This window comes from Rhinoderma darwinii, chromosome 3 (genome assembly GCF_050947455.1).
Source record: "Rhinoderma darwinii isolate aRhiDar2 chromosome 3, aRhiDar2.hap1, whole genome shotgun sequence".
Classification (NCBI taxonomy): domain Eukaryota; kingdom Metazoa; phylum Chordata; class Amphibia; order Anura; family Rhinodermatidae; genus Rhinoderma; species Rhinoderma darwinii.
This window is the reverse complement of record NC_134689.1, coordinates 22,886,609-22,912,558: the sequence shown is the minus strand read 5'-3', so window position 1 is coordinate 22,912,558 and position 25,950 is coordinate 22,886,609. Positions and strand designations below refer to the sequence as shown.

Sequence of the window (25,950 nt, the reverse complement as noted above, 5' to 3'; positions counted from 1 at the left end):
CAGTATAATGCCCCATAGCTGCCGGATACAGTATAATGCCCCAATATCTCCCGCATAAAGTATAATGCCCCCATAGCTGCCCCACATAGTATAATGCCCCCATAGCTGCCCCATACAGTAAAATGCCTCAAAAGCTGCCCTAATAGAGTAAACTTCCCTATTGTGAATGCTGGAGCAAGGAGCCGTCATCTCCGTGCTCCAGCATTGAATTCAACTGTACCTGCATCCTGAGGACGCAGATACAGTTGAAACAGGGACACACCACCGCTGAGGGACTGGCCCTGGGACCCACCATCTCAGTGTGCCCGGGGCCACCACACCCCCCCCCCCTTGCCCCACCGCTAGCTACGCTACTGGTCAGGAATAATACTGCACTACAAAAACCTACACAATCCCGACTCCAAAAAGTATACAATGTTCACTTACACTGATAAAATTTTATATATTTTTTCAGTCAATAGAGATGAGCAAATTTGCTGAAATTTTAGGTCCGATTATGTCGAGTTGCTAGTCCAATTAGATTCAGTCCAAATAAATTAGCTGGCAATTGAAAGTGCCCCAATTGCCCTGAAAACTCGTGTCTGACTCTCTGATGTCTTTTTGGACTGTTTTCAAATCCAACCCCTTTAAAGCTCTTTAATGCCAAACCAGCATACAATGTCAAAGTGACAGCAGCATATCTGGGTAGAGGGAGGTATAATTGAAGGCATTATGGGGAAGCCCTCCTGAGGTCATGTGATCATTTTTGTAATCTGTAGAATGGCGCCCAATGCTCATTGACAGCCACCAGTTTGCCACAATTCGTACTCCACAAACCCCAAAAATTTCAGAATTTGCCGAATACTTAAATTTTAGTAAATTTGAACCAAATTCGATTTATGTAGAATCGATTCGCTCATCTCTAGCACTTCATTAAAAAAATAAGCATAAACAACAGATGATGTCCCCTCCCCAAGATAAAATGTAAAACACCTAATAAGTGAAGAAATCTCAATTATCAACCACTTCAACAGGATGTCAAGATTTCAAAAATACTTGCACATAGAATATCACAAAAATAATTACCAATATATCATAAAGGTAAAAATACAAAAAGGCAATCTTTTCAGAGGTTAATATCCATCAATAGTAAACTCTATTATCTAAGATCTGTATCATGAAAAACGTAATAATCATTACATAGTAATAAGCAAAAGATAAATAATCGCCTCCCTGATGTGGACATGATAAAGCGAAATGTCACCCCGTTAGCCCCTCGACGTGCAATTCGCCAACTTTGTCAAGAGTTCTCTTCTGACATGTCAATGTCTCTTCTGCCAATCACCTCTTCTGACATGTCTGTTTTAGTAAATATTTGTACTCCCCATGAAATAACAATTCTGGAGCATCTTTTCTTATAACTCTACATTGCACCTTTCCTCTGTTATTCTTCCTGGAAATGTATGAATACATTGACAACAGAGGAATTACCATGCTTTTTGTCAATAGGGGGTGTCTCTAAACAGTCTGACACTGTCATCACTGATTGGAATGACATATGTATTAGACCAGGATCACACACACGCAGTTTTGATGCAGTTTTGTCGATCAGTTTTTTTTAAAACCAAACACAGAAGTGGACACAAAAGAAAAGAGATGCCTCAGTCTTTACTTTATAGCTTTCCTTCCTCTTGGATCCACGTCTGGCTTTGGCTCAAAAAACTGCACCAAAAACTGCCACAAATACTGCATCAAAGCTGTGTGTGTGATCATGGGCTTAGGACTGGTAGAAACCCTGGGGCTGTAGAGACATACGGGCATTCTCTATGATAAGGGGATTCTCTATGTTATAGCAAGGGGACCATAAATCGTTCTTGCACGGGGGCCCCCTACTACATATGTCTGCACTTGCCCTGTGCACGTATGGTACAATATGTCTGCCCTGCACTTTATCTTCACTACATGCAAAAATTGTTGACAATTTTTTTTTTAATGCTAAAACTGAGGGCATGCATGGAAGAAATATACCAGACAGAGAGTTGTTGGTAAAGATCCTCCCTCAGTGAAGTAGGAAGTACAACTGAACTTTATTAAACAAAGAATTACAAGTTTCCTCCCTAGAGATGTGGGACGTGCTTAAGCCCCATTGGCTCTATTCAGTTGTGAGTTCATCTGTACGCTCCTCTTGCATTCCAGGGGCGGTGTCTTCCATAGGCGTGTTCCTTATGCAGGCTCCATCTTGTTGCATACATTCAAGTTCTTTGTGAAATATACTGATATTTAGTTTATGTAAAGCAATAATTTTTTTGCAAGCAATATACAGGCTAATGATCCCTGACACCATCAGGAGTTAAAGTCAACTTTCTACCCACTCATCATCTTATTGCCACGGTTCCAGCTGCTGAAACCCTGATATGTCCCTATAGGACATCATGCCTGCTCGCGACTCCCCTTATACAAACGTAGTCCCTGAACTCTACATTTTATTATAAACATCCAATAAGCCCTTTACATTTTTTATATAATTATATATGTTTAGTTTTATTATTTATATCCCTTGTATATGGCACATCTTGTACTTTACGTTTTTCTATCTTCTCCATCTATTTCAATCCATTACCCGATGCAGTATGTTCCCATGTAATTTTTTTTTTCTTGACCACACGTTCAGTTACGTAAGGCTCCAGAACGCCTACACCATTTTCCGCAATGTGTTCAGTGAAGCTGTGATAGTAATTAACCAGATTTCTCTTCCTTGCAGATCATCAAGCTAGAAAAAAACATTGTCGGATATCATTATATTCTTGCAAACCTGGTAAGTGAAGTGCAGGATTTTAGAGGAATTTGCAGAGGCGGGTTACACTGTTGGAGTTTGTTCTGTGCCGGGTTCATTGTGCAAATGGAAGCATTGTTGATAAGCTTGTGGTGTGCGATTTATTTCGCATGTGTTGCCAAAGGAACCAGCGAACAATGCCATGTCACAGCGTTCTATGCATGTTAGCAGCTGCTATGTAATTGCAGCCTTTGTTAAAGAAAACCAAATCACAAATATTTCCAATTTGTACAGAATTTACAGTCTGCAATAGACGTTTTCGATTCTTTTATTTGCAAATGTGGCAACAGAATGGCTCGAAACGATAGATTATCTTCAGTATTTTAGTATAAGTTATAAAATAGAATGAGTTTACAAATAATGATGATAAAGAATTTTGACGGCCCTCCATATGTCCCTATATAAGTACAGTACTATGGGAAGATGTTCCTTTTTTATTGTAAATTTGTTAAATTGCATTTCTTCTTGAGTAAACACATAAGACAGTTTTTGATAATTTGCTGCCTACCTCTATTATTCTTCATTTTTAGAGCATATAGTTACGATATAAGGGGATCCACTTCTTAGGACCCCTCTATTAGTCTAAATATAGAGGCTCTACAAAAAGCCGCACTCACTCTCATGGACCCAGCTCCTCTGCAGCTGATACCCAATGCATTAACAGTTATTCCTGGGGGGTTTCAATAGTTTATAACTCATCGTTGTGGGACCTCTGACATGAGGAAGGATTGACCAGGCCAAACAGCATCAGACTGGGGTTACTTGGGCCCACCAGAGCAGATTATTATGAGGGCGCACCCTCCACCTATATAGAACATGTACATGTTTCTCTATTCATTTCACCGTAGTCCTTGTTCTTATCATTGTACACACAGGACATATCATCAATAAGATCTAATAGGTAATTTGTCAATCATCCCATAAGAAATCAACCCTAGTGGCAAGTGATTGGCTCCAAAGAACTCCAAATGGGGGTTGTCTTCTGCTGGACCTTTAATGCCCATTTTTGTATTAGAGCCTGGAACCACCAGGGGGATTCTCTGGTTCTATGGTGAGCCAGTCTGACTCTGAGGCAAAATAACCCCTTTAAGGAGTAAAGCTATCCACTCATATCACCCAAGTTAGACAGTAATTGGGCCACTAAAAATAAGTTGATGTTTTTCACATATGGGGTCGGACTGGCCCACTGGAGGACCAGGGTGTTCCAGGTTCCTGCCCAATAATTGTGCCTAGCCAAAACAGAGTCTTTCAAGTCCAACTTAGACTGGGTTCACACGACCTATTTTCAGGCGTAAACGAGGCGTATTATGCCTCGATTTACGCCTGAAAATACGGCTCCAATACGTCGGCAAACATCTGCCCATTCATTTGAATGGGTTTGCCGACGTACTGTGCCGACAACCTGTCATTTTACGCGTCGCTGTCAAAAGACGACGCGTAAAATGACTGCCTTGTCAAAGAAGTGCAGGACACTTCTTGACACGTAATTTGAGCCGTTTTTCATTGATTCCAATTAAGAACAGCTCCAAATTACGGCCGTAATTGACGCCTCGCAAAAAGCGAGTACGAGCAATTACATCTGAAATTCCGGAGCTGTTTTCTCCTGAAAACAGCTCCGTAATTTCAGCCGTATCAGACGCTGCCGTGTGCACATACCCTTAGGGCAAACCGGTCTGAAGCTGAAAGTTAAGGAGATCACTTGCTGGGGTTTTTCACATTTTTTTAGGGTTACTTCACGAATAATCTATTGATCCTTATTGACTAAGTAGAGAGATTCTGAATCAGAAAATTGTTGAGGGATAATCATTAACTAAAGAGAAATGGGAGATTGATGTGGGAATTATATCAGTGAGAGAATAGATCAATATAGCAGGCGCAGTTAAGAAGTCATTCATATATAAATCCCAAAGAATAGCTCAGCTTTATATACTACACAGGGCATATTACACCCCCTATAGATGGCTCTTACTGAACAAGCAGGTGATCGATTTATGTCCGCGGTGTAAAACAAGAAGAGAGGACCTGATACACATGGAATTGTCCTAAATTGTGGAGTTGGGTGGGGTACTGGTGGTATATTTTTTATTTTTTTGCTAAATAAATGTTCCTATTGAACAAAAAAAAAAAGAATTTATAGACATTATGTGAAATGATAAAGACATTGTGGCATTGCTCTTGTTCTGTATAGATGGGTGATGGGGAGTTTATTTTGAGGAGAGGCCCTACAAAAATATTCCTCTTGTGGGCCTATGACACTTTAGTCCGTCAATGACATCACTGTGAATACTGTGAGAGGATCAAAGTAGGTTCCTGAAAAGATTAGACAAAAAGTTGGGGCATTTCTCTGCATTTCTCGGACTTAGTTCACAGCTGTTTTCGGGTTTTCTGTTGTTGTTCCTCTTCCGACACTAGAGAAGAACAACTAAAAACCAGAGTTGCCAAATCAGTTGCATGATGGAAACCAACGGTGCCTGATGGAATCCATTGACTTTAATGGGTTCTGTTGGGTTTCTCTCATGGTTTCGGTTGTTTTTCTGGACAAAATAGCTCAGCATTCTGCGCTATTTTTTCAGCAAAGAAACAGAATCTGTGGAGGAGGCCCCTAAAGAAGCCTCCTCCACAGATGTGAACAGAATTTACGTTGTTTCCATTAGCTCCAAATGGAGAAGACTTGGGACAATGGTGAATCTTACCAGCAATGGCAAAATAACCTTCAGAGCACAATAACCCCTCTGATGACTCATTAATGTGTGATAAACTTATGTTCTTACACAAATTGTAATTTTTTTAGGGTTTCATGGACATCGAATTGCAGAAATTTAAAGAAGCAGGAGCTAATGTAACAGGATTTCAACTAGTCAACTATACAGATGCCAGGGTGTCCCAGATCTTACAGCAGTGGAAAAACTATGATGGCCGAGAACAACCCCGTGTGGACTGGAAGAAACCAAAGGCAAGTTGTTAACTATAATTCTCTTTCTCTGATGTTAAGCACTTAGAGGAGTATATGTATAAGATACTGGACCCAATTGCAAAGGTAAAATAGGTACCCCCTTCTCCTAGTTGTGGTTTATGTCTCCATACTACCCTTCTTTTCATGAGATAAAGGCTTGGGATTAGTTTGCCCACTACACATTATTGGGACCGGTGAACCTTTTGGCTTTTAAGCTCATCCTGGTTTTGTTATTATGGTCATACCTGTGCGGGAGCCCGGTTCATGTTCCTACTGCCCATCGAATGGGTAAAGCCTAAACAGCAGCCTGCTCTCCATAGGAACTACAGTAGCAGTATTGGCTGTTTTTAATGTACACACTAGTCCAGACTTTTTAAAAAGTGGCATCGTCAAGGCCAATGTCTACGTTAAAGCTGGACTGTTTTATTGACATATGTTGCGTCAAATTTTTGACTGTATTTGGCCTCTTTGATAAATCTGTCACAACATGCATCACTGCCATCAACTCTCACAATGGCTAATAGTACTTCACTTTTTCTGTGCCAGTGGCTGTGTGAAGTAGATATGCAACTTTTTTTTCTCTTTTTTTGTGACTTTTAATTTTTATATAAATGTGTCTAAATCCTGGCAAAGCAGTACGCCTCACTCACTTTTCACTTAACTTTTACAAACTGACATCCGTCGTGCAATTCTCTCTAATTTCTGCCGCAAATGGTTAATACATTTATCTCATAGCAGGTTAGGCACTCTTTTGGAGTAAAATGCTCCAAAAAAAAGGCACAAATACATTGTGTTCCCCATAACATTCAGTACAATTGCTGAGGCTGAGATTTTGGAAAGCAAATCAGTCATAATCACTTGTGTTAGACACACATATAATAATATTAATTAACCCTATCCCGACCTACGCCAAAAATGAACGTCATGGTCAGGTGCTAGTTCCCGCACCAGGACTTTCATTTTCATCAGTAAACACAGAGTGAAAATCCTGCGCTGCCTGCTGTCCCAGACAGCTGATCAGTTCTGTCAGACGCCAGGGGACCAATTGCGACAGTCCCGACCCCACGATCGCTGTGATTGGTTAGTGACTGACCAATCATAGTGCTAAACGTGGTGGAGGCAGGAGGAAAGGCCGATATTCGGTTCTGATCTCCTCAGTCCTGTCAGTGGTGATGAGGAGATCAGAGCTGCGCTGCCTGATCTTCTTGTCATCTAGAAAAACATAAAAAAATACAGCAAATTTAACCCCTACACTGCCTCCCCAGTAGATAGGTGTAGGGATAATTAGATACGTTTTAGGGTCTTGTATAAAGCAAAAATTACAAAAAATTAAATAAATAAGTTTATAGTTTGCCGTTACACATTACGTAGTGTGTGTTAAATATATACATATATTTTAGATTTAGAGCTAAAATAATGGCTCATCTGAGCTTTTACAGCTGAGGAAGCGTATGCGATGATCTGTTCTGATACAGGCACCGCAAGCGGAAGCGAGGAGCTGTTTTTATTGTCATCATCTAGCAGCGACGGTGATGAGCCCCAAGCTCAGTGGAGCAGGGCGAGTCAAAGTCAGCCCAGCACAAATGCTAGTGACTCTGATTTGCAGTCCACATTTATTCCCCAAATTCCAGATTTTATATCTGTCACAGGAAGGAATATCAACACCATGGGATATAGCAACACCACAGGGCTATAAACCCCTAGCTACGCCTCTGGCCCTGCTGCGTATCCAGGCAGCACATTAGGGCCTCAATGGGGGTATTTTTGAACACAGGAGAAATAGGGCGATAGAATTTGGATAGAATTTCCTTCATTCTCAGGTTCGCTTTACAAAGAAATCGGTCTTTAAAATTTGTGAAAAAAGTGACATTTTTTTTTTTTTCACCTGCTTTGCATTACATTTAGCAAAAACTGTGTGGTCAAAATACTCACCACAGCCCTAGATAAATACCTTAAGGGGTCTAGTTTTCTAACTGGGCTCATTTATGAAGAGTTTCTATCGTTCTGGCAGCTCAAAGCCTTCCCAAAGTGCAGTGGGGCCTAGAACATTTTCAAGCAAAATATGTGTCCTGAAAGCCACCGGGTGCTCCCTTCCTTTTGGGGCCTGCCATGTGTCCAGGCAGTGCATTAGGGCCACAATGGGGGAATTTTTGAACAGGGCGATAGAATTTGGGGTGTGTTTTTTCATTTTCATGTTCGCTTTACAAAGAAACCTGTCTTTAAAATGACACATTTGTGAAAAAAAAATATTTTTCACCTGCTTTGCATGATTTCTTACAAAAAAAACTTGGCTTGGTGCAGGAAAACCCAATGCACTTCAAAATTTATAAAATCATTAATACATTTATTAGTCTCCTAAATTGCTCAAAAAATATTTTTTTTTCAAGTGCTGCCAAAATAGAGTAAAGAGATGTAAATATATTTTTTTTAAAAATAAAAACATATGTGATATAGTGCAGTTCAAAATAGGGAAATATGGTAATTTTTACAAAATTTCATTATTTATTTATTTGTTTACATAAATCGTATCAGTCTGCTTTTACCACCTAAATAAAGTCTAACATGTGACGAAAGAACAATGTCAGAATTACTTGGGTATGCAAAACTATTATAGAGTAATTTTATGACAAAGTCAGACATACCAGATATCAAAAAATCTGGCGTGGTCATTAAGGTCCAAACAGGCTGGGTCCTTAAGGGGTTAAAGGGATTTTTCACTTTGAAGAATGCCTTTGTGTTAAAGTTCCCCAACCTGTTATGGTTCTCTGACAATGAACTGATCACAGGGTGTCCCGATGTTGGCACCTTAGAAATCAGATTTAATCTGTGTGGGCATGGCAAGCATCAGCCAAGGTCAGGCAGATTCTGGATCCCACTGGAGGAGGAAAGGCACACTGCCACTCTCCGCAATTACTGTTCTGTTTAGTTTGCCCTACACAGGATACTGAGGGAGGCACAGCATTTTTGGAGAAGAGTCCTCCCTGCACTGTGACAATGTTGCTATATATTTAACTTTTATTCAGCCTCTACTTTTACCTTTCCTATGCAACTCAGGACCTTCTGTATGGGAGCCAGAAACACTAACAGTGAGCCACAGGCTGCACAGGTGTCTATGAGAGGAATTTCTCTGCCTAAAAACCACAATATTCTTCTTCACATGTGGTTGTATATACAGATATATCTCTATTTATTAGTACTTTATAGGTGGGGAAAAAAAGATGAAAAGTAAAAGTTCCTACTTTTTAAATTAAAGTTGCTGAAAAATAATGGCGGAAAAACAATTGCAATAAAACACATTTTTGGAATACACTTAATTAAATAAACATCACAAAACAGTCTATAATATTTGTTATCCCAGTCATGGCCGGCCTAAGATACCTTCAACCAGTGCGGTCGCACAGGGCGCCAGCCGCCACACTGCAAGAGGGGCGCCAGCGGGTGTGTGTATCCCCGCGCCGTTGCAACTACCAGCGGGTCAGGTGCCACTCGCTAACTGCACCCAGGGCCGGTCTTAGGCAGTCGCCTTTCCGCCCAGGCGCTTCTTCACTTAGTGGCCATTGCTACCGCTGTAGCAGCCATAGCGGCTGCTAGCGGCGACATCGGGCATGAGGGCGGTGGTGCCGCTAACAGCTGCTGCGGCTGCTATAGCGGTAGCGACGGCACTATAGCAGAGCAGGGAGGTATCTCCCTGCTCTGCTATCTACTAGCGCCACTGTAGCTCCCTGAATGAGCGGAATCCCCGTGTGACCATGACATCAGGGGAAACTCCTGGAGTGGAATCAACGGTCACAGTGTCGGCAACGCTGTGGATGGGGATTCCGCTTCAGGAGTTTCCCCTGATGTCACTGTTCATATATGGACAGAGACATCAAGCAGCGCTCCAGGAGCGGTTTCCCCGGCCACACGGGGATTCCGCTCCTTCAGGGAGCTACAGTGGCGCTATCTATACTGGAAGGGGGGTTTGCTATCTACAAGGGGGCTGTGTGGCACTACCTACAAAAAAGGACAACTGTGCAGGATCACACAAAATACTCAGCTTTCCCGGCTATCAAATAAATGTGTGGAAATAAACTAAGATGTAACTTTTATTTAATCTAGCTAAAAGGATTAATCCTTTAGCTAGACTAAATAAAAGTTATATCTTAGTTTAATTCCACACATTTATTTGGTATTTTGTGTGCTCCTGTACAGTTGTCCTTTTTTGAATGTCTGTTGCCCACCAGCTATCAGGGTCATTTTGTATTCCTTGCACTACCTACAAGGGGGCTGTGTGGCACTACCAACCAGGGGGCTGTGGGCTGTGTGGCACTACCAACCAGGGGGCTGTGGGCTGTGTGGCACTACCAACCAGGGGGCTGTGGGCTGTGTGGCACTACCAACCAGGGGGCTGTGGGCTGTGTGGCACTACCAACCAGGGGGCTGTGGGCTGTGTGGCACTACCAACCAGGGGGCTGTGGGCTGTTGGGCACTACCAACCAGGGGGCTGTGGGCTGTGGGCCATTACCAACCAGGGGGCTGTGCAGCACTCCCTACCAGGGGGCTGTGGGCTGTGTGGCACACCCCTACCAGGGGTCTGTGCGGCACTCCATAGCAGGGGGCTGTGCGGCACTTCCTACCAGGGGGCTGTGTGGCACTCCCTACATGGGGCTGTGTGGCGCACTCTACAGGGGGCTGTGTGGCGCTCTTTACAGGGGGCTGTCTGGCACTACCTACAAGGGGGCTGTCTGGCGCTACCTACAAGGGGGCTGTGTGGTGCTACACACAAGGGGTTGTGTAGTGCTACCCACAAGGGGGCTGTGTGGCGCTACCAACAAGGGGCTGTGTGGCGCTACCTACAGGGGGAATCTGTGAGTGGCGGGCTGATGGTCATTTTACTGTGAGTGGGGGGCTGATGGTCATTTTACTGTGAGTGGGGGGCTGATGGTCATTTTACTTTGAGTGGGGGGCTGATTTTTTTCCTGCGTCTTTTGCATTCGCTTCAACAGCTTAAAGAGACTCTGTCACCACATTATAAGTGCCCTGTCTCCTACATAAGGAGATGGGCGCTATAATGTAGGTGACAGTAATGCTTTTTATTTAAAAAAAAACGATCTATTTTCACAACGTTAGGAGCGATTTTGGTTTATGCTAATGAGTTTCTTAATGCGCAAGTGGCCGTATTTTTACTTTCGACAAAGTGGGCGTTGTACAGAGTGATGTATGACGCTGACCAATTGGCATCATGCACTCCTCTCCATTCATTTAGACAGCAGAATCGCGTTCTTACTAGAACATGATCTGCAGCCACATACACAGCGATTCTGCTTGATTAACGTCAATCCAGTGTCCTGATAATGAATACACATGAACATCCAGCCTGGACGTCATGTGTACTCAGAATCCTGACACTTCTGAATCTTTTCTGTGAGATTCCGGCAACGGAAACGAAATCTCGAGAGATTACGGAGGTAAACGAGATTTCGTTGCCCTTGCTGTAAATCTCACAGGAAAGATTCAGAAGTGTCAGGATTCTGAATACACATGACGTCCAGGCTGGATGGTCATGTGTATTCATTATCAGGACACTAGTAATGTTAGGGCTTGTGTATATAGCTGCACATAGTGATATATCTATATCGCTAGTGCAGTGTAAATGAATGGAGAGGAGTGCATGATGCCGATTGGTCAGCGTCATACACTCCTCTGTACAACGCCCTCTTGGTCGAAAGTAAAAATACGCCCACTTGGGCATTAAGAAACTCATTAGCATAAACCAAAATCGCTCCTAACGTTTTAAAAATAGATCGTTTTTTTAAATAAAAAGCATTACTGTCACCTACATTACAGCGCCGATCTCCTTATATAGGAGACAGGGCACTTATAATGTGGTGACAGAGCCTCTTTAAGAAAAAATACAAAAAAAAGGTCACACAACGCTGTCAGTTGCTGAAGGAATTTTGAGGCAGATTTTTTTTGCGTTACAAAAAACGCAGTATGAACAGACCCTACGAGTGAAGTTATTGTTCTTAGCCAATTTCTGTCTTTCTGTAAACAATTTTTGGTAGGGGGGCCCTGAGGAAATTTTATTTTTCCAGTGCTGCCTCGAGTCTGAAAAGGTTGGGAAACTCTGTACTAGGCGACAGGATCCCGTCATGGAGCAGCTCAGTTCGTCATGGGAACGGGGCCTAGGTGAGTACAATTTTTATTTTTGTTTGGGGGCACTGTCTACAAGGGGTAGTGTATGGCACTGTCTACAAGGGGGAGATGGGGGACTGTATGGCACTGTCTACAAGGGGGAGGTGGGGGGGCTGTATTGCATGATCTACAAAAAGGAGGTGGGGGATTATGGCACTGTCTACAGGGAGGCTATATGGCAAAATCTACAGGGGGGCACTATACTGTGTGGGGGCCACTAAGCGGACATTATTATGTGTAGGGCTACTACAGGTGGCATAATACTGTGGGCACAATTAGAGGACAAAATACAGTGTCTTGGAAGGGGTTGTAATATATTATATTATTAAATATTATTATTATACTGTATGGGGGCACTAAAGGGGCATTATAATTTTTTTATGGGGCATTTTTTTTAATGATGGGGTGGGGCGCCGAAAGATCATTTCGCACAGGTCGCCATCTATCCTAGGTCCGGCCCTGATCCCAGTAACCATAATAACTCCTACAATACAATAGGAGTTAGACCCGTCCCACTACAATTTTATTTTGAAGTTCAGTGCATTATTTTACATAATTGTTTTTAAGATTCAGTTTAAGTTAAGAGACATTAAGTTTCATTTTATATTGGCCATTGTCTCTAGCATATAGTTTAGGAAATGGCAACATATGATAATTTATCTTCAAGATTGACACGTTCTTAGCAGACATACTGTCTCTCCTGTGTTTGCTAAGCTAATTTTCGAGAATGTCTCAGCCAAATCTCTGGTAAATCGAGTGTTATTCTATCCAGCTTGTATACAAGCTCAGAAGAACAACAGCTGTTACATGGAAACAAAGAATATTGAATGCTGATAGAAATGGCAATTGGGATCATTAAAAGGGCAGCAAAACCAAGAACACAGCTTGAAAGAACGATAGAATAGATTTATAAATGTCAAATGGCCATAGAGATGTTGTGAACATTGTAGACCTTCTTATGACCACTATGTCTATCTCACATAGTATTAGAACTCCTCAATTTTTCCAGTTATTTTTTATATTAGCACAGTTCTAGTACAGCAAACAACGTGAAATGGTGCAAAGGTTCAAAAGTAAGTTAAAAACATAATAATAATATAAATGTTTAACCTTAAAAGCAACAATAGTCTGAATTTTGGATTTTAACCAAAGGGCTTTTTTCAGGGAAGACATCAAGGACAGCTGCTCTCAGCACAGAAACCAAATTATGGTTTGCAATTGGATGCAAACTATTCCTACAGGTGTCCCAACTTTTGGAGATAACTTTCAAACCCTCTGATTCTATATAACCAGTGTTGGAACAGACTGCATTACAACACAGAAGGGCAGAATCCTGTAGGGCAGGATTTTGACAGTTTTGCTCTTCAGGACAGAGCACATTGATATAATAATGGCAAGAAAAAGGCAATTAACAAAAGTAGACAGACAATTCTAACCCTTAGAAGTGTAGGTCTGTCCTACAGAGAAATTGCCAAGAAAGCCAAGGTGGCAATCAGTACAGTTTCCTATACCATCAAAAGGCACTTGGAAACTGGTGGAAACTCTGACAAGAAGAGGTCTGGCAGACCAAAGGCCACTATGAAATGAGATGACAAGTTTTTGAGAGTCAACAGTTTGCGTGATCGGCGCCTCACAGCACAAAATCTTCAAGCCCAGCTTAATGCAGCAAAAAATAAACAAGTTTCCATTTCAACTGTGAGGAGAAGATTTCTATCCGCAGGTTTGACAGGTCGAGTATCAGTAAGAAAGCCACTGCTAAGATTGCAAAATAAAAATAAAAAAGACTTGCCTGGGCCAAGCAGCCCCTCCAGCGGACTACTGAAGCGTGGAAGAAGGTCTTATGGACTGATTAATCAAAATGTGACATTTTTGGTGCATCACGAAGGGTTTTTGTACGTCGCCGAGTACGTGGAAGAATGATTCCTCGGTGTGTGACACCAACTGTCAAACATGGAGGAGGAAACGTGATGGTCTGGGGCTCTTTTGCTGGATCCAGAGTTGGCAACTTGCACAGGGTTACTGGCGCACTGGACAAAAAGGGCTACCACAGCATTTTGATGCGCCATGCAATACCCTCTTGGTTAGAGGTTCATATTACAGCAAGTCAATGATCCAAAACATACTTCTAGGTTATGTCAGAACTACCTAAGAAGACAAGAAGAAGCCAGAGGCTTCAAAGAATGGAATGGCCTGAACAGTCTCCAGACTTAAGCCCCATTCAGCTTGTTTAGGATGAAATGGACAGAAGGGTGAAAGCAAAGCAACTTACAAGTGCAGCACATTTATGGGAACTTCTGCAACAATGTTGGGAAGAAATTTCTGAATAATATCTGAATGCAATTGTAGAAAGAATTCCTCGATTGTGTAAAGCTGTTATATCAGCTAGTGGTGGCGACTTTGATGTAAAAAAAATATCTAGATTTAATTTGTTGAAACAAAGTTAATCCATTATTTTTATTTATCTTAACTTGTTTATTTCTTCTATGCTTTCATTTCAAAGTACATTTGAACTGTATAAATATCAATAAAAACAGGAAAAATGTAAGTTTTCTAAAACTTTTCACCGGTATATATATATATATATATATATATATATGTATATACCTCTATAATTGGTATATACAGTATATATCGATTCCCATTGAAATAGACTATTTGTAGCTTCTTTTCAATGTGTACTTGTGTACTGACTGACAAAAGATGCAGCTATATCAGGTACCAGGTTGTCAGATGACACCAGCTTATACCTTTTGAAAATAGTATCACATGATCTTACCAAAATGTTACCTCATCACTGTGTAATAAACATTTGGGGTAACAGGCCCCCTATCATTACTGAATTTGAGACCATCTCCCTGTGATAATATTTCAGGCTTTGTGAAGTCATCAGTACATTTCATGGGTCCCAAGTCACCACCTATGCCCTATATGTTTGACTCTATGGATAAACTAAGACATATTATGTAACCATAAATAACAGATATCATTGAAATATATTGTTTTTACCTACTGCTGCCAAGACCAAGCGCACCGCCAACTGGCAGCATATCATTGCTGACATTGATAGGCTGGCAGCTGCTATATCTATATTTAATATCCTACTGTGCCAAAAATGGTCTGGAGATTGGTTACCTTTACATGTATATCCATGATTATTATCGGTAGTAGGTCTTTATGTAAAGCAGATTTGCTTCAAGAATCTTGTAAAATACAAACTTTATACATTTTATATATTGTGTAAAATTAAAGGGGTTGTTTTACAAAGCCAAAGTCTTTCTATATTACTTATAATGGAATTTGAATGACAGAAAAGGGAATCCTAGTTAAAGGGATTGTCTAGGATTAGAAAAATATAGCTATTTTCCTCCAAAACAGCGCCACACTTGTCCATGGGTTGTGTCTGGTATTGCAGCTCAGCTCATTGAAGTAAATGGAGCTGTGCTGTAATACCACATATAACCCATGAACAGGTGTGGCGCTCTTTTTGGACAACCCCCTTAAAAAAAAGCTCTCTCTATTTGCCTGAGCTACTCACAAGGAGCGGCTCTTGCTCTGGTGGACCCTACATGTCTATCACATAGTCAGCCATTCATTTGAGTGGCTGCTACTATGGAAACATATAGCTGACTGTAGCTTCTGATGGCAATAACTGCGGATTGGCAGGGATTTCCGAAGCAGGCCCTGCGGTGACAAGGTGAGCGCCAATTTAAAGAAGGGTGATCTTGATGAGCCAACCCCTTCAAAAAGGTGCTCCACCCACATTAATGTTTAAAAGAATATGATAAATACCACAGCTGAGCTTGGGAACGGCACAGTATGATTGCTGCTAAGTAGCCTTTGATCTAATCAGCATGGTTGCCATGGATAAATGGCCTAACAACTAAAGGCTTTTCAATGGGGTTGTCAGGCAGCTGGTCCCTAGCAACCAGTCTATCTCAGATTACTTAGGTCTTCGAAATGAGAATGAGTTGGTGCTGAGCTAGGAAAAGGAAAAAGAGGAATGCTTGACTGTATTCAACCCACATATTTGCCTTATTAATCCGATTTTTGCAAACATTTTCGGGAAACAAAAGTGTCTCCGCATTTATTTAGATGCTGGAAATTAAAGCATCTTATCATGAATCACATTTGGAGCTTGGTTTGTCCTCTTTGAAGCTGTCATGATAACACATCATATTATTATTATTATTATTATTATTATTATCCTTGACAACAGGTGGGGAGACTTTTTTCACCAATATCCTGTATTTAGTAATTTTATCACTCATAATTCCTACCACCCCCATGTTGGGTCTGATGAATCATTGGATATACCTGTCATTATTATCTAAGCAAATCTCAAAGTGTTACAGAATAGAAAGTCATTTTAATCAGTCCAGTCCTGAGTATTGTGATTGACTCCCTGGAATACCCTCAGTGAACCATAAGTACAGAGGTTCTACTAATCTGTGATATCGACTGACCATTCATTTCAATTGGAGACGATTGCAGAGCAGACAGCATTTCCTATATAATATTGGTAATTAAAAAGGTGTCATACAAAACCATGTACTTTTCATTTTGGTAGACCCCAGAGTCCAATGCTCCAAAAAAAGGCACAAATATATTGATAAATGTAGGACACTGTGTTCCCCATACCATTCAGTAAAATTGCAGAGGCTGAGTTTTTAGAAAGCAAATCAGTCATAATCAATTGTTATAGACACACATATACACCGTGTTCCAAATTATTATGCACATTGGATTTAAGTGTCATAAACATTTAATTATTAGTTTTTCAATTAAACTCATGGATGGTATTGTGTCTTAGGGCTCTTTGGATCATTGTAATCAATCTCAGACACCTGTGATAATTAGTTTGCCAGGTGTGCCCAATCAAAGGAAAACTACTTAAGAAGGACGTTCCACATTATTAAGCAGGCCACAGGTTTCAAGCAATATGGGAAAGAAAAAGGTTCTCTCTGCTGCCGAAAAGCGTGAAATAGTGCAATACCTTGGACAAGGTATGAAAACATTGAATATTTCAAGAAAACTTAAGCGTGATCATCGTACTGTGAAAAGATTTGTGGCTGATTCAGAGCACAGATGGGTTTGTTCAGATAAAGGCATAATGAGGAAGGTTTCTGTCAGACAAATTAATAGGATTAGGAGAGCAGCTGCTAAAATGCTTTTGCAAAGCAGCAAGCAGGTATTTGAAGCCGCTGGTGCCTCTGGAGTCCCGCAAACCTCAAGGTGTAGGATCCTCCAGAGGTTTGCAAGTGTGCATAAAGCTATTATTCGGCCACCCCTAAACAATGCTCACAAGCAGAAACGGTTGCAGTGGGCTCAGAAATACATGAAGACTCATTTTCAAACCGTGTTGTTTACTGATGAGTGCCGTGCAACCCTGGATGGTCCAGATGGATGGAGTAGTGGATGGTTGGTGAATGGCCACCATGTCCCAAAAAGGCTGCGACGTCAGCAAGGAGGTGGCGGAGTCATGTTTTGGGCTGGAATCATGGGGAGAGAGCTGGTAGGCCCCTTTAGGGTCCCTGACGGTGTGAAAATGACCTCTGCAAAGTAAGTAGAGTTTATGACTGACCACTTTCTTCCGTGGTACAAAAAGAAGAACCTTGCCTTCCGTAGCAAAATTATCTTCATGCATGACAATGCACCATCTCATGCTGCAAAGAATACCTCTGTGTCATTGGCTGCTATGGGCATAAAAGGATGGAAACTCATGGTGTGGCCCCCATGTTCCCCTGACCTCAACCCTATTGAGAACCTTTGGAGCATCCGCAAGCAAAATATCTATGAGGGTGGGAGGCAGTTCACATCAAAACAGAAGCTCTGGGAGGTTATTCTGACATCCTGCAAAGATATTCAAGCAGAAACTGACCAAATACTCACAAATTCAATGGATGCAAGAATTGTGAAGGTGATATCAGAGAAGGGGTCTTATGTTAACATGTAACTTGGCCAGTTAAGTTTTTTTTTATTGAAAGAGCTTTGGATTTCTGTAAATATGACCTCCTGATGCTGCAAATTCAACAAATTAACATTTTAGTTCTCTTTACAACCTTTAAAATGTTTTGATCTCTGTTGTGCATAATAATTTGAAACAGTGCATTTTGAGTTTTTTACTTCTAAAAGAAAAATCTGTTATCATTAGGACTAGATTTGTTCAATAAAATTTGCAATATACTCGCAACGGTTGATGACTTGAAGATTATACTGACTGTCATTTGCATCGACTATTTAGGAAAATCAGTGAAAAATAACATTTGCATAATAATTTGGAATGCGGTGTAATGATATTAATTAATTTGGGGGGAGAAACAGACTGTGGGGAGAGGACTAGACAACAGGATAAGGAGATCCTTTTGTTACAAAACAGCAGTGTAAATAAAAATGACCAAATAATGTCAAATCAGATTTCTGATAATAAAAGTGAAATACTGAAAGGCAAGTTAAAGTGTATGTTCACAAATGACAGAAGTCTAGCAAGCAAAATAGGAGAGCTAGAGCCCTTGGTACTGGAAGAAAATATAGATATAGTTGGTGTTGCTGAAACATGGCTGGACTCTTCACATGACTGGGCTGTAAATCTACAGGGTTTTACACTTTTTCGGAAAGACAGGACAAATAGGAAAGGTGGTGGTGTATGTCTGTATGTGAGAAGTGATATGAAGGCGGGTGTGAAAGAGAGAATAGTGGGTGAAGACTGTGAGGAGGTTGAAACCTTGTGGGTGGAACTAGAAACGGAGGTAAACACTGAAAAAATTACTTTTGGTGTAATCTATAGACCCCCCAATATAACTGAGGAGATGGAAGTTCAGCTATATAAACAGATGGAGCGGGCTGCACAGGCGGGTACTGTAGTAATAATGGGAGATTTTAATTTCCGGGATATTAATTGGTGTCATGGTCCGGCTTCAACTGCAATGGGGAGACATTTCCTCAACCTGCTGCAGGAAAATTTTATGGGCCAGTTTGTGGAAGACCCGACTAGAGGTGAAGCTCTGTTGGATCTGGTCATTTCTGATAATGCAGATCTTGTTGGGAATGTCAATGTTCATGAAAACCTCGGTAACAGTGATCACAATATAGTTACATTTTACCTATACTGTAAAAAACAAACACAGGCTGGGAGGACAAAAACATTTAATTTTAAGAAAGCCAATTTCCCCAGGATGAGGGCGGCAATTCAGGATATGGACTGGGAAGAACTAATGTCAAATAATGGAACAAATGATAAATGGAAGATTTTCAAATCTACTTTGGGTAATTATATTGCAAAATTTATTCCTATAGGTAACAAGTATAAACGACTAAAATTAAATCCCACATGGCTTACACTTTCTGTAAAAAGAGCAATGACAAAAAAAGGGCATTTAAAAAATACAAATCTGAGGGTACATCTGCAGCCTTTGTAAAATATAAAGAGCTTAATAAAATCTGTAAAAATGTAATAAAATTAGCAAAAATACAAAATGAAAGGCAGGTGGCCAAAGATAGTAAAACAAATCCCAAAAAATTCTTCAAGTATATACTGTAAATGCTAAAAAGCCAAGGTCTGAACATGTAGGACCCCTAGATAGTGGTAATGGGGAGTTGGTCACAGGGGATCAAGAGAAGGCAGAGTTACTAAATGGGTTATTTAGCTCTGTATATACAACAGAAGAAAGAGAAGCTGATGTAGCCGCTGCCAGCGCTGGTAATATATCAGTTGATATACTGAATTGGATGAATATATACTGAGTACCAGGTTATGTTGGGGTTACATGTATGTTCTTCCTATTCCTTTACTCATGGTTACTTATGTCATTTTGACCATTACCGGCACTTACTAAGATATATATTTATAATATCTTTTCTATTGTGGAGTTCATACGTTTGCTGCTTGTGTACAATTTGGTTTTCTGAATTGGATGAATGTAGATATGGTCCAAGCTAAATTAAATAAAATAAATGTACACAAGGCCCGAGGACCAGATGGGATACACCCTAGAATGCTTAAAGAGCTTAGTTCAGTTATTTCTGTCATAATATTCAGAGATTCTCTAGTGACTGGTATAGTGCCAAGGGACTGACGCAGCGCAAATGTGGTGCCTATTTTCAAAAAGGGCTCTAGGTCTTCCCCGGGTAATTATAGACCAGTAAGCTTAACATCCATCGTGGGGAAAATGTTTGAGGGGCTATTGAGGGACTATATACAGGATTATGTGACAAAAATAGTATTATAAGTGACAGCCAGCACGGTTTTACTAAGGACAGAAGTTGTCAAACCAACCTGATCTGTTTTTATGAAGAGGTGAGCAGAAGCCTAGACAGAGGGGCCGCTGTGAATATGGTGTTTTTGGACTTTGCAAAGGCATTTGACACTGACCCCCATAGACGTCTAATGGGTAAATTAAGGACTATAGGTTTATAAAGTATAATTTGTAATTGGATTGAGAATTGGCTCCAGGACCGTATCCAAAGAGTTGTGGTCAATGATTCCTACTCTGAATGGTCCCCGGTTATAAGTGGTGTACCCCAGGGTTCAGTGCTGGGACCACTATTATTCAACTTATTTATTAATGATATAGAGGATGGGATTAATAGCACTATTTCTATTTTTGCAGATGACACCAAGCTATGTAATATAGTTCAGTCTATGGAAGATGTTCATGAATTCCAAGCGGATTTAAACAAACTATGTGTTTGGGTATCCAGTTACCAAATTAAGTTTAATGTAGATAATTGTAAAATTATTCATCTGGGTACCAACAACTTGCATGCATCATATGTCCTAGGGGCAGCTACACTGGGGGAGTCACTTGTTGAGAAGGATCTGGGTGTACTTGTAAATCATAAACTAAATAGCAGTATGCAGTGTCAATCAGCTGCTTCAAAGGCCAGCAGGATATTGTTGTGTATTGAAAGAGGCATGGACTCACGGGACAGGGATGTGATATTGCCACTTTAAAAAGCATTAGTGAGGCCTCATCTAGAATATGCAGTTCAGTTCTGGGCTCCAGTTCATAGAAAGGATGCCCTGGAGTTGGAAAAAATACAAAGAAGAGCAACGAAGCTAATTAGGGGCATGGAGAATCTAAGTTATGAGGAAAGATTAAAATAATTAAACCTATTTAGCCTTGAAAAAAGATGACTAAGGGGGGACATGATTAACTTATATAAATATATTAATGGCACATACAAAAAATATGGTGAAATCCTGTTCCATGTAAAACCCCCTCAAAAAACAAGGGGGCACTCCCTGCATCTGGGGAAAAAAAGGTTCAACCTGCAGAGACGACGAGCCTTCTTTACTGTGAGAACTGTGAATGTATGGAATAGTCACCGCAGGAGCCGGTCACAGCAGGGACAGTAGATGGCTTTAAAAAAAGCTTAGATAATTTCCTAGAACAAAAAAATATTAGCTCTTATGTGTAGAAATTTTTCCCTTCCCTTTTTCCGTCCCTTGGTTGAACTTGATGGACATGTGTCTTTTTTCAGCCGTACTAACTATGTAACTATGTAACTATGTAACCCTTTCCCGACTTATGACAAAAACGAACATCATGGTCAGGTGCTAGTTCCTGCACCAGGACGCTCATTTTCGTCAGTAGTTCAAACCGTCACTCCGTTTAAACACAGAGTGACTAGCCCGCGTTGCCTGCTGTCCCAGACAGCTGATCAGTCTTCTCAGACACCAGGGGAAAAATTACGACTGTCCCGGCCCCACGATCGCTATGATTGGTTAGTGACTGACCAATCATAGTGCTAAACGTAGTGGAGGCAGGAGGAGAAGCCGGTATTCGGCTCTGATCTCCTTAATCCTGTCAGTGGTGTTAAGGAGATCAGAGCTGCGCTGCCTGATCTTCTTGTCAGCTAGAAAAACATAAAAATACAGCAAATTTAACCCCCTACACTGGCTTCCCAGTGTCCCTGTGACACCGCCATTCCCGTAAACCACCCGTTTCATTTTTTTGTTTATTGTTCTATAAAAAAAAATGTTAAAAAAATAAAATAATAGAGTGTTTAGGTCCTCGTTAGGTAGCGCCAGGTGTAGGGCATTACTTAGCGTACTTTTATTTCATTTTTGTTATACACAAAGAAAATGTAAAAAAAATATTTAAATAATTGTTTAGTGTAAGGGTATGTGCACACACACTAATTACGTACGTAATTGACGGACGTATTTCGGCCGCAAGTACCGGACCGAACACAGTGCAGGGAGCCGGGCTCCTAGCATCATAGTTATATACGATGCTAGGAGTCCCTGCCTCTCTGCAGGACAACTGTCCCGTACGGTAATCATGTTTTCAGTACGGGACAGTAGTTCCACGGAGAGGCAGGGACTCCTAGCATCGTACATAAGTATGATGCTAGGAGCCCGGCTCCCTGCACTGTGTTCGGTCCGGTACTTGCGGCCGAAATACGTCCGTCAATTACGGACGTAATTAGTGTGTGTGCACATACCCTTATAGGTAGTGTTAGGGTTTGGGCGTTAATTTGCATTAGATAGGTGTAGGGATTATTAGGTACACTTTAAGGTCTTGTATAAAAAAAAATCTAAAAAACAAAAAAAAATGGTTTCGTGTTATAGGTAGCGTTAGGGGTTGGGCGTTAATTTGCGTTAGATAGGTGCAGGGCTAATTAGGTAAGTTTTAGGGTATGCAGGCAGAAATACCAGTGCAGCAGGTATGACATCAACTTTGGTGCCCAGCAACTAAGGAATCCCACCTCCACTCAGAGGTGAGGTGCAGCAGGAAAGGCAAGTCAGTTTGCCCAGATATAGGTCAGCGCAATGTTGTTACCATTGCCGCTATGGTCATAACTACCAGGATAGCAGGCATAGCAGCTGATATATAGTTTAGTAACTAAGGGGGAAGGTTTCCACTTAGAGGTGGAATGCAGTCAGCGAAAGCTGTGGATGATGGGAGGCGAGACTTGGAAAATGAGTGCAGATCACTGGGGGACGAAGGAAGGAAAATACCAAAATGATAAGAAGCCTTTCATGTCCCAATGGAGCAGGTTCCCATTTCATGTTTTGCTATGGAGCCCAATGGTTACTAGATATACCGCTGCCTTGACCTGGCCCTAGCTGGGTGGAACTTTGCAGCCACAGATGTGTCAAGTTTTAGAAACTCTGCTATAAGAACGGACCAATAGTTCTGTTCATCCTGATCTTCCTTGTTCACTAATAGAATTCCTATAAACTACAGTGAAGACTGTCTCAGAGCCTAATACAGAAGGAGTTTTCACATAAGGACAACTAAGACACTTCTTTGAGGCATTTGGCTTAGGAAATTTTCCAATTTGCCTAAACCTGTTTAATTTTGGATGCCTGGGGAAAAAAGGAGCCCTGTAACCACCGTAAGACTTTATTCACATCACACTTAAGCCTTCCATCTGAGGTAAACGTCTGGAGGAGTTCTTGACATATACCTCCGACAGGAGGCTGTGAACGATGCCCCGTATAGGTACCAATAGGCTCACATTGTAAAAAAAATGATACCGTGCAGTATTAGTTTTTAACAGTGTTTCTCTACATAGAATGGCGCAGTCTATTCAGTGAAAAAAAGGTATACCGAAGAGTGAATGGGGCCCTATAGACACATTTGGCATATGCGCGGGAGCTTTTACCGATGCTTTCGCCAAATGTAGTTTACAAACGGGATGTGAACAGTCATAGATATGCTTCGTTAATATATTAAGTTGTTCCATTTGGCCAATGTAGTGTCATTTTATTAGAAATTTACATTAGTTCTAGCGTTTGGGAGGGGCCTACTGAGAGTGTTTTGGGCCCTCGGGCAATGAATGTATTGGGACCCTTGCCCCATACTGTACTCTTGATACACTTGAGCATGGTTAACACATCGCAATCTAACGTTATCACTTGAATTGTTTTTGCAAGTCCTGCATTTGACTCAAGAGTTGTAGGATCCCATTGGACATGGACCCCATTGCACTGTTCAAATGCCCGGCCACCTACATTCAGGGTATATTATTTTTGACAGCGGCCAATTACTTTGACCATATACTTAGGCCAATTTCCTACATCCTCACTTGAGCTTGTGTCCTCAGACTCTCACCCATAACATCAAAGAGGATGGGACCAACCAAGGCTGGGCCACCTCACTCCAAGGGCCCCCTAGCAGCTCCATGGTCTGCCTCCTTGGAATATACCCCATTGTATCTTGGTTTTAAACTGTCATAGTAAAATCTACAAATAGCTTGTCATTGACTGAGGCAAAGCAAGCCCATTAAAATTCTAGGAGACCATCTAATTTGCGGGGGGGGGGGATACAAGTAACAACGTTTGATTGGACTTTACTTGATCTTGGGAAGCTATGCTATAAATTTAAGCTAAGATACCCTATTAACACCATGGGTAGTGTAGAAGATTAATGGGCGGTTATGTAACATCTGCGCTACCCCACTAGGCATCAACGATGGTGTCCAACTGTTCATACCTGGCGTTTTAATTGGCATATACAACTTAAAGAAAAACATATTTGAGAGAAACAGATGTTGATCTATGTTAGTCATTGTGTAATTCTAAAGCAACACCATCTGCAACTGGTAGAGGACATTTTCTATGAAAAATCCTAAGGCAATAGCCTCTTAAGCAACATCTACAGACTAGATATACGACATTAGAACAGTTAAAAAGATTGACTGGGATTAGAAAAAAGATCTGTCCTTTTTTCTAGAAACAGTGCCACAATTGTCCATGGTTTGTGTCAGATATTACTGCTCAGCCCAATTATTTGAATGGTAAAGAGCTGCACTACCAGACACAGCCTATGGACAGAAGTGGCGTCATTTCTGGGGAAAAAAACAAACTTGTTCTAACTCCAGACATTCCCTTTAACTCTAGTAGAATTTGAGGACTCTACTAGTGATTTTTGTTATTTTAGGTCTAAATTCTCACGGATTTTCTCTTTATCACCCCAAGCCAAGTGCCAGTGCAACCACGTCTTTCATTGTTGGTCATTCATTTTCGGCACTGCAGGGGGACAACAGCGTTATTAGGAGGTCCACTTTTAGAAAGGAAGTAATCCTGTAAACCCATTTAATACAACCTATGAGGCTGACCAACTTCTGAATATCTGAGTCCATGTTTTATATAATATACAGTAGAAAAAAGTTTGAGAGAAAATGAAGATCACTCCTCTGTGTAGTAAAAGATACCACCATGAGAAGGCAGCACAGAATAACACTTACCTAGGAGAACCCTATCGAAATACACTTATAAAAGACTAAATGGGGTTGTCCACTTTGGACAATCCCTTTTTGTTAATAGGGAACCCAAGGATTTTCTGTCCACAGGGTGTCCTGCTACTGGGACCCCAGCAGTGGGCTGTCTGTGTAATGCACGCACATGCTGTGACCTCCAGAGCGAGAATTCGTCTTTGTAGCTACTCCCCTCTGGTTAATAAATGAAGGTCCTGGATGGGGGGCTCCCACTATTAACTAGGAATTCACTAAAAGGGTATTTGAAAATGTTTTTTTTTAAAGCAGAAAACCCATGCAAGCTAGAAAATATTGATGCATGTGTTACATCCAAGTTCAAAATATAATACGAACCTGGAGGGTATCTACAGTCTTCATCGTGGAGAACATTGGAACTGCATGGGGTAGTTATTTTACTTCTGTCTATTAGTAGTTGAGCATCATAGAGCTTCAATTGTATCTAAAGCTTCCCTATATAATGGATTGTTAACTATCTAAGGTCTCCATTATTTATTTTCATAAGCAGATGGAATTTAGTGTCGGACCCCCTCAAGTTTCAGTACATTTGTCTACATTACAGTAATACTAATTTTATGGAAATCATGTAATCTGCGAAGACTTTGCTTGCTTAGCATCTTAAACATGTTGTGCCTTGTCATTTGACATTGTTCTTTTGACGATAGAGGTTAATGGTTCCTATTCCCTGATTTCAATATGAGAGGGAGGAAGTTTGTCCTATATAAAAGGTCACTTAGATAAGTGCAAAACATACACTTATTTTTTTGGCCATCTTTATTTTTGCAAG

The 25,950-nt window shown here is 41.0% G+C and overlaps 1 protein-coding gene across 4 annotated transcripts in view; it reads left to right on the top strand.

Moving 5' to 3' along the window:
• GRIA1 (glutamate ionotropic receptor AMPA type subunit 1) overlaps positions 1 to 25,950 on the top strand; it is a 231,002-nt gene that overhangs the window by 134,597 nt on the left and 70,455 nt on the right. For all 4 annotated transcript variants that reach the window (XM_075856123.1, XM_075856124.1, XM_075856121.1 and 1 more), the window contains exons 5-6: positions 2,741 to 2,794; positions 5,604 to 5,765. In XM_075856123.1, coding sequence (XP_075712238.1) covers positions 2,741 to 2,794; positions 5,604 to 5,765 — 216 coding nt within the window. The remainder of the gene's footprint in view (positions 1 to 2,740; positions 2,795 to 5,603; positions 5,766 to 25,950) is intronic.